At 35.8% G+C, this 9484-nt stretch overlaps 1 protein-coding gene across 2 annotated transcripts; it reads left to right on the top strand.

Annotated features, from left to right (window-relative positions):
- The first annotated feature begins 310 nt into the window (after positions 1–310).
- On the top strand, positions 311–4617 carry VSX1 (visual system homeobox 1). 2 transcript variants are annotated; one of them, XM_040351017.1, is made up of 6 exons: positions 311–839; positions 1534–1612; positions 1765–1888; positions 2620–2800; positions 2878–2958; positions 3564–4617. In XM_040351017.1, exons 1-6 carry the CDS (start codon positions 458–460, stop codon positions 3833–3835), a joined length of 1119 nt encoding a protein of 372 aa, XP_040206951.1. In that variant the 5' UTR covers positions 311–457; the 3' UTR covers positions 3836–4617. The 2 variants fall into 2 exon arrangements, with proteins under 2 accessions (XP_040206951.1, XP_040206952.1); XM_040351018.1 differs by lacking the exon at positions 2878–2958 and having other exon boundaries at positions 324–839.
- Positions 4618–9484: the final 4867 nt, after the last annotated feature.

The following is a 9484-nucleotide window of genomic DNA, read 5'->3' as shown; positions in this document are numbered from 1 at the left end:
CCCCCTGTTGTGGTCTGGTAGTTATGTGTCAGAATCAATCAGGGGGCAATGAAAAGGAGGGGTTTTAACTCACTGTGTTAGGTCGCTATGTGCCATTCACTAATAGACAAAGGGTCTCCTCAACAGATGTAAAGTTAAGTGAAATCTGTCATCCTGTGTAGGAAAAAAAAAAGAAATGACCACAAGGAGGAGGGAGATGGAAAGAGGAGGTCAGAGCCAGGGAATTTATCGGATTGAGAAGGATGGGTTGGGGGGGGGGGGGAATTGGTGCCAATTAATCCTGTGGGATTGCGAGGGAGGTGGAACCCTCTCTCTACACTACGAGAGGCATGTCCAGGAGCTTATTGGGCCAGGGAGTAACATAAAAACCCCCTGCCTGGCATTGACCCCTTCTATCATTCAGATCAGACTGGAAGCAGGAAAAGAGAAAGTAAACTTTACACATATCCACACAGTCATGACTGGCCGAGATGACATCTCAGAAGGGAAATCAAAAGTGAAGATCCTTGCACCAACTGCAGGGAATGAGAAGTCAGGACGGTTCCATGGACCTACAATGAGATCCAAAGGATTTGCAATCACTGATCTGCTCGGTCTGGAAGCAGAACTTCAGCCACCATCAGTATCTCTACCCAGCTGTGAAGGACATGGAGGTGGCCTTGGTGGGGTCTCTTTGGCAAATGGCTCGCTACCTCTTGGCTTGGGGTTCCTGTGTGGTTTTGCCTCTCAACAACCCACTGGGACTACCTGTCTTCTTCCAACTCACATACCGTTTCTTCAGCCTAGAGCTGATCATCAGTACCTTCACAACACAGACAAGCACAAAGAAAACATTTCTGGTAAAATACCAAATAATATATTTTAACTCTTCTAACATGGTATGGGGTAAAAAATGTTCCGTTGTCTTAATGGGCACTAGTTATATTTGAAAACTTGAGCTAGGTATTAGGGCTCCAGGGTTCACTAACTTAGAGAAAGTACTGCTGTAATTATGCCTAATTACCACAAATCGCCTTGAAAAGAATCATTGTATCTTACCTTCTGCCAAGAGTTGTTTTATCATTTATATTCAATGATTACCCGAGTTGTGTTTAGACTCCAATGATGGGTTGTTTTCTTGGGTGACAGCAGCTTGAGAAAGTGATTGCAGTGAGAAAAGATTTTTTTTTGTCTTGGATCAGAGAGCTGTCCAGCGTGGGTGACCTTTTTGTGGTGCTGAAGGGATCAGGGACGTTTGACAGCATGCAAGCTTTCCCCTTTCATCTGTACAGGGTATTGTGTGCTAATTTACTTTCTAAAGTGCTTAAGGCACATGATAAAATTCAATTGTATTTTGGGTTTCTAAAGTAGTAAAAAGTTGCTATAAACATGACCCCAGCACATAATTTACCTTAAATTCGAATATTTCCATATTCAAAGTTTTAGTAACAGGGAAAGTTAAAATCACACTGAACATGTGCTGTTTTAGAATGAATAATGGTGACATATTGTGTTGTTATAGTAATGGTAATTTTACAATTCTTATAATTATAGATGACGATAGCCTTCTTGGTGATAGAAACGATCTGAAGGCATCCAGCTCTCAAGCCAAACGAAAGAAAAGACGACACAGGTAAAGGAAAATTATGATAGCAATGGGGCCCTTTATTGTGTTAGAGCTAAAATTAAGATGGTTTATTTTTTTTTAAATCGCTGTAATTGTGACAGTGTTTGTTTTGGTATCAATGACAGCTAAAACAAGTGAATGTCTGTTTATTCCTATAGGACTGTATTTACCGCTCACCAGCTGGAGGAATTAGAGAAAGCTTTCAATGAAGCTCATTATCCTGATGTGTATGCCAGAGAAATGCTGGCTCTTAAGACAGAGTTACCAGAGGACAGGATACAGGTAAAAGAGAAAGCAATCATACATCTATGGTCCCTTAGAGATATGCTATATCTTTGCTTGAAGCGTATAACTTAAATCACTCCTTGCCTTTGTGAAACAATGCAATGACTTAAAAAATATGGTATCCCAGTTTAAATTGTTAAAAAGCTTATGCACTTTGTATTTTTCAAAATTCAATAACAATACACTCTTTTAATAAAATAAAATGTTAATTCGTTAGACGCCTTTTTTCTGCTAAATGATATGAAAAATTATTTTATGCTGATCAAAAACCTTATTTATAAATGAATGTAAATGTTATATCACGTTGAAATTTTAAGATATAAATACTATCGGAAATTTACTGAAACTGGAGCACTCAGAATCTGGTGAAGTTGTGCATGGTAGCCAATCAGCTTCTAACTTCAGCTTTGAAAATACAACCTGGAAGCTGATTGGTTTCTATGCAGAGCTGCACCATATTTTGCACTCTCCAGTTTTAGTAAATCAACCCCGCTGCCACTGGTTTGAGTTTAATATACTTGTATACCTTTGTGATGCAAATGTTGGTACCCAACATCTTGCCATGAAATAATGCTCATTAAAAGTTTCTAAACTATATATTTACTGAAAATTTTATTTCTGAGGTTGATGATTCATGCACTAGGGATAAAGAGTTTAATTGTATATGTTGAAGCTATGGGAGAAATCGTGATCAAAAGAGTGAACCAAGTTTATTAATGACATTACAGGTGTGGTTCCAGAATAGGAGAGCTAAGTGGAGAAAGCGTGAGAAGTGCTGGGGTCGAAGCAGTGTCATGGCAGAGTATGGGCTCTACGGTGCCATGGTGAGGCACTCTATCCCGCTGCCTGAGTCGATCATCAACTCAGCAAAGAATGGACTGGTCGGTTCCTGTGCTCCATGGTTATTAGGTGAGGAACTTGTGTTGATAAATTATTTGCATAAATAAATTTCTTACATAAGCTTAAAATGTCTCTGGATTGTTCAGTAAGGCAATGCGATGAGCAGCGATTATGTGCAGCAACTTACAGCAACCAATCAGAAATCATCTTACATGAAATTACTACAGGTAACTAAATTCTCAATGGTTGAGTTAGGGTACATGTTGTGGCTCTTTGTCTTACTAAATAAACTTGTCGTGTTTGCTTGCAGGATGATCTGTGAAATAAAATGTTAACCGTCTTTGCAGCAAAGTCACTGATTGCTATACCGTTAAATGTCTTGTTATCTTTGACAAAGTTTTAATGGAAGGAATATATGGATTGTTATTTAGACAAAATATCACAGGTCAAAAATGTTATGGCTTAGAAAATTGATAAGGCTATCATGGGCCACTTGTAGATCAAACCTATGAAACCATAGGGTGGACCCCAAGGTATCATTTACTCACTGTGTTATGTGTATAGTTAGTAATAAATCTGACCCACCTATATAATTATAACCAGTACAACTTAGTCATGAAAAATTCACTATCAAAAATTATTTTTGAATAAGCTGATAGTAACAGAAAGGATTATACTTTGGAAACTACTATATGAATAACTGATTAAAACGACAAAAATAAGAAATAAGCTTTCAAATCATTCATAAGCATTCCTATGTTTTTATGTTTTAAAAGTTGTCTTTACATATACAATGATGACCATAGAATTTTTGCTTTTGTGTTGTTCCCAGGTATGCACAAAAAGTCTGTAGACATCCCGCATAAACCAGACATGGATGAAATGACAACGGAGAACTTCAGAGGGGACCATTCCATTGAATCAGTTTTAGCCAAGCCTGTAGAATCCCAAAGGAGCACGCATGACAGAAACCATGCAATGGACACTTCAGAAGAGAGAGCTATTGACCTCTCAAGCACAGCAAAACAAGAGGCACCATGCAGTATAAAGCACATATCATTGGCTAGAGACAGTCAGAATGACCTCACTGACAGTGAGCACTGAACAAACTGTTTCTTACATCAACAGAAGAAGCACATAGTCAAGTATTGATAAAGGAGAACATGGCATAGCCATGAAGCACTGGCATCAATCCACAATCATAGACTTAAATTATTGTAAAATATTTCCATAAGCATTTTCTGAAGATTTTTTAAATGCAATTTTATAGCAAGAGATTTTTATGAACGTCTTTACCACAGCATTATAAGCTAACAATGTAATTTTGTAAAGTATTTACTGCTTTCATTTGTTTCTTAAATTAGCCCTGCTCTTGCCCGACAAAAAACATATGCAGGTCCATATTTTTACTGTAGAATTATACATTTTGAACATGTCACCCATACAAAGGCACATAGAAAAGCTATCATTAAATTAATAGTAACAAAATATATTACGTTATTTTAGATGCAAACAATCTTGGTTAGTTTTGAACAATTTGCATATGGTTACAAAAAAAATTGCAAATCAGATCACATTTTACATAATTTTGATTGTACAAAAAATGTAAAAAAAACAAGGTTTTGTTCTTTTTTATGAAGCTCAAAGGTATTATTTTAGTTTGTTCAGCTTTTTACATTTGGTAATTTCTAAAACACTTTCAATCATATCAATCTCAGTATTGGCATTTATTTTAAACCCTGCAATTTTAATTATATTATTATAAAATTATATCTCTACACAAATCTTTCAGTGTATCAGATGATGTTCTTTCATAATAAGAGAGCAATAATACTACAATTGTTTTGGAACATATTCATTCAGGCCCAAATTTTCTTAAAAATTTTTTAAACCAACATTTTTTTAAAGGTCCTATTGAATACATATAGAGAACAACTATTAAATGTACATGATGTTGATTCATTTCTTCACAAAAAAGGAAGCTTTTAAAGCAACACACAATTTTAAAGGATTCCTAAAAGAGAGAGAATTTATACATTTTGTAGATTCAGTTCCTTACATTAAAGGAAATTCTATTCATAATTTATTTCTCCATTGAAATTATTTTGGCAGATTATTTATTACCAACACATAATGAATATATCATTTATTTTTGCAAAACAATGGTTGTTCGATTTAACACATTTTGTTTTTGTTAGTTATATATTAACATTTTATAATAATTTACTCCACATTTCCACTTCTAAAATATCTACTTACAGTAAAAATAAAGCACTATTGTTCAAAAAAAAGAAATAATTTTGAAATTTTAAAATTGTTTCTTTTTGTATTTCTTCTGATCAATATAGGGCTAAATACTCCTATTAAGGCATATACTCTTATTTTGTCTCTAGTGCAAAAACTTATATATATAAAAAAAAATTCTGCAGCCTTATTTGCATTTGTGTATTTTGTAAATACATTTTTATTGTATTCAACTGGTATAGAAAGAATGAGTGTGTTTTACACACTTTTTTTTTACATGGCCTATGCATAGCACAAGATAGAAGACGCTGAACATTTGGACTAGATGACATATTTCTAAAGAGAAAATACTATATTTTGTGAAGAATCAATAGTCAATGTTTTGTAATTATTTGGGTTGTCTGTAAAACATTGGTATCATTTTAGGCTTGTCTTTCAGATTTTTTTATATTTATGTATTGAAGCACTTTGGTAGTCATTTTTTTTTCTAATTTGTTGGCTATATTTTATCCTATATTTATTATGCATAAACCAATAAAAAATTATGTATATTTAACACGTATCTGTGTCTGTGAGGGAACCTTATACATTTTTTTTATAATACATGGGGGCTGATAGGAACATGGTTTTACATGACTCTCTCTCTCTCTCTCTCTCTCTCTCTCTCTCTCTCTCTCTCTCTCTCTCTCTCTCTCTCTCTCTCTCTCTATATATATATATATATATATATATATATATATATATATATATATATGGTGCTCTGTTTTATTATCACAATCTAAAAGTAAACCTAATGCACAAAGGTCTAAAGTCAGAAGCAATACATACTGCTCCCTTCACAACTATGCCAAGCAGTATGTGTTAACATGTATTGCTTTCCATTTTTATGTTTTTATATATGCAAAGAGATGTTCTTGACAAAATACATAGGAAAACATGTAAAACCGCCATCTGTTGAATCTCCTAAAATTTATGAATCGCTCATTTTTGGCCCCATTGACTTTAATAGGAGCACAAAAAAACATGCATTTTTCAAGCATTTTTAGTCACTCCCATTTAAAAGTCTGTAGGGTCAAAACACATGATTCTGCTTCTGTTCTAAAGGTAACACCTACAAACACGCAAACCGTTCACATACAATTGCACAAAAAGAAAGCGTCTTGATCACGTGGTTATGTTCCCGCTGTAAACAGGGGCTTATTGCATAGTTCCTGAAGTGCAGTGATTCTTTTTTTTAAACCACCGTGCTTGCATTAATGTGCTAAAATGCATTTTTTACAAAGCTACATAAAAGTCCTAATACTAAATAATCACCAATGAAATGTTTTATTATTATGGCACTTTTGAACATTATGTTGTTTATCCACTTTTGTAATATTCTACTAATTATTTTTTGGACATGCAATGGAGATACATTTTATTTTTACATTCAGTGTCATTATATAAAATTACAGAGACTTCCAAAGATATATGTTTTGTTTTTAACCCAGTGAAAGATATTCCCATCTTATGACTACATTAAGAAAGTGCAGTGTGATGGTTCGTTTACTCCAGCCTGCACGCTAATACAAGTGTCAGCTAGTGCCCATTGTGTAGGGACGGTAATTTGCATTGTTACAAAGCAAGGCACTGCTTACCCACTTAACTGTATTGAAATGTCACAAAATAACATTCCACTCACTTCTATGCACCCCAGCAGAGTTGCGTTGCTTCTCTTACCTAGGATCAATCTCAGAAAAAAGACCATAGTACTAATGATTAAGTTCTAAGACATTGCAGCACGAAAGGGAAGAGACACCAATAAATAGAGGAGAGAGTAAAACGAAAGTAAGATTATATCATAAAATGCTACAAACTTAATGAACATTTCAGCCTAGGTGCTCCAGGTCATTTAGGATCTCAGCAGCACACATCCAAAATATAAGCTTATTGGAAGCTTTTTGCTGTTTAGGTGTGAAGTTGCTGTGAAAAACAACAACTTCAGAGAATTTAGATCTGGGCGGTTAGGATCTTTCCAGATACACTGCAATCCTATTCTTTAATAATCTTTACTTACTAATTATTTGTAAATAAATGTATATTTAAAAAGTGTAATTGACACCTGGAGCCACCACTACTACCATACTACTGCAGACTGTCAGTATGCAAGGGTCCCTTGCACTCAGTGGGGCCCCATGGGATAATATAAAGGGCCATGCGTCACTTGTTTCACATAATTCTCTCTTGCAGGTTTGCTATTGGTTACTGCAGCTGGGATTCTCACCTAACAACTAGAGATGGGCTTGGGCGTGTTCAGGATCTTAGTCCCAACCCATCTGCCCGATCCCGTCAGGAAGCTGACATTGTACATGGCTAATCACAGACAGTGAGACATTTCTCAATTGGTTACAGCTGTAGAGCGGGAAATGTCTCACTGCCTGTGATTAGCGGTGTGCCAAACATGCCAAGCCCATTTTTACTAGCAACAAGCCACATTGGTGTAAAATGGCGGGCAATCAGTCAATGTTTTCTGAGCCTATTTAAACCCACTGCCTGTCCGCAGAATCTGCCCCAGCTCTTTTGGTATGGACCGCTGCTTCCACCTACCAGCCCCGTTTTTCTAATTAAATAATTGTCATAGTATTTGTTCAGTAGGGGTTTAGCTGTCCAGTATACATTAGGGACAATAATTATTTGATCCCCTGTAGATTTTGTAAATTTGACGACTTACAAAGAATCTAGGGGGGTATTATTTTTATCATTGGTGTATTTTAAATGATAGAGACAGAATATCAACCAAAAATCAGGAAAAGAACGCATTAAAACAAATGCTATAAATTAAGTTGCAGTTAATTGAGTAAAATCCATTGGCCCTTCAATGCAGCAAAGTTGGTCTGTACCTTTAGCAGAGAAACAACCCCAAAGCATAAGTGAGGAATTAGTGGTCGATGGTCCTAGTAAAGATACGGCACCTCATCATTGGTTTAGTTGAAAGAAGGGTTTTGGGGGGTACGGGATTATTGCGGTGCCAACAAATAGAAACCAAACATATCAATTATTTATAAAAATAAGAAAATTGTATTAATTACAAAAGATAAAATTGATTCGAGTAACAACAGAGCAAAACAGATCGTGGGAGCAATACATAGAGATACAGGTCACAGATCAAGTCAACCCCAAAGCATAATTTTTCCACCTCTGGTGTTCCTAAGTGATAGTCAGCTTTTTACTTCCTCTAAACACGGTGAATCAAGTTAATGCCAAAGAGCCTCAATGAAGCCAAATTCAATTGAGAGCTCAATTTTGGTATCATCTGATCACATTACTTAATCCCAATCCTTCTCTGAATCATTTAGATGTTCATTGGCATGACTGCACATGTGCCTTCTTGGGACTCACCATGTTTGGAGGGAGAAAATGCTGACTATGACCCTAAGAACACCATCCCTACAGTCAAGCACAGAGTTGGAAACATTATGCTTTGGGGCTGTTTCTCTGCTAAAGGTACAAACTAACTTTTGCTGCATTAAGTCCATGTATTGTAAAATCTTAGATGATAACCCTCTTCCCTCAGCCAGAGCACTGAAGATGGGTCATGGATGGGTCTTTCAGCATGACCATGACCCAAAACATACCACCAAGGCAACAAAGAGTGGCTCAAGAAGAAGCACATCAAGGTCATGGATTGGCCTAGCCAGTTTCCAGATCTTAATCCTATAGAAATTATGAAGGGAGCTGAAATTTCAAGTTGCCAATCAATAGCTTTAAGGATTTAGAGAAGATCTGTAAAGAAAAAGTGGACCACAATCCCTCCTGAGATGTGTGCAAACCTGGTCACCAACTACAAGAAAAAATAAATGTCTTACCTCTGTGCTTGCCAACAAGAGTTTCTCAACCAAGTACTAAGTCATGTTTTGGTTTTGGATTAAATATTTATTTTACTCAATTTATAACATTTGTATCATGTGTTTTTTTCTGGATTTTTGGTTGATATTTTATCTTTATCATTTAAAATACACCTACAATAAAAATTATAGACCCTTCATTTCTTTTAAAAGTGTGCAAACTTACAAAATCTGCAGGGGTATCAAATGCTTATTTCCCCCACTGTATCTGGATGGACAACATGACTGTGTTGATAGCTGATATTTTGGTTTTAGCCAGGGTCGCTATCATTTTCCTTTGATATGTTATTAATTAATTAATTATTTAAGGTTACCCCTGGAATGACACCATGGCCAACACAATACCATACAATACAATACCATATCCAATACAAATTTAAAGGAGTTAAATCGTTTGGTGTGTTTTGTTTAATATGGCTCCTTTGTGTCATGGGGACACACAGAAGCCTTTCCCACAATGTAGAACTAATGCAGCTAAAAATCCTGCAAGTTGCTTTGCAACAGCCCCAGATATCAACAGCTAATCAGCTGACAGGTAGTGCCTAGTGAATCCACCTCTTAACATTCTTGTGGCACAGGATCTAGGCATTATGTTGTATGATTACAGCAGCTGTAAAAGTACCTC

The sequence above is a fragment of the Rana temporaria genome, chromosome 4 (genome assembly GCF_905171775.1).
Source record: "Rana temporaria chromosome 4, aRanTem1.1, whole genome shotgun sequence".
Lineage (NCBI taxonomy): Eukaryota > Metazoa > Chordata > Amphibia > Anura > Ranidae > Rana > Rana temporaria.
This window is presented reverse-complemented; position numbering and strand designations above follow the sequence as displayed.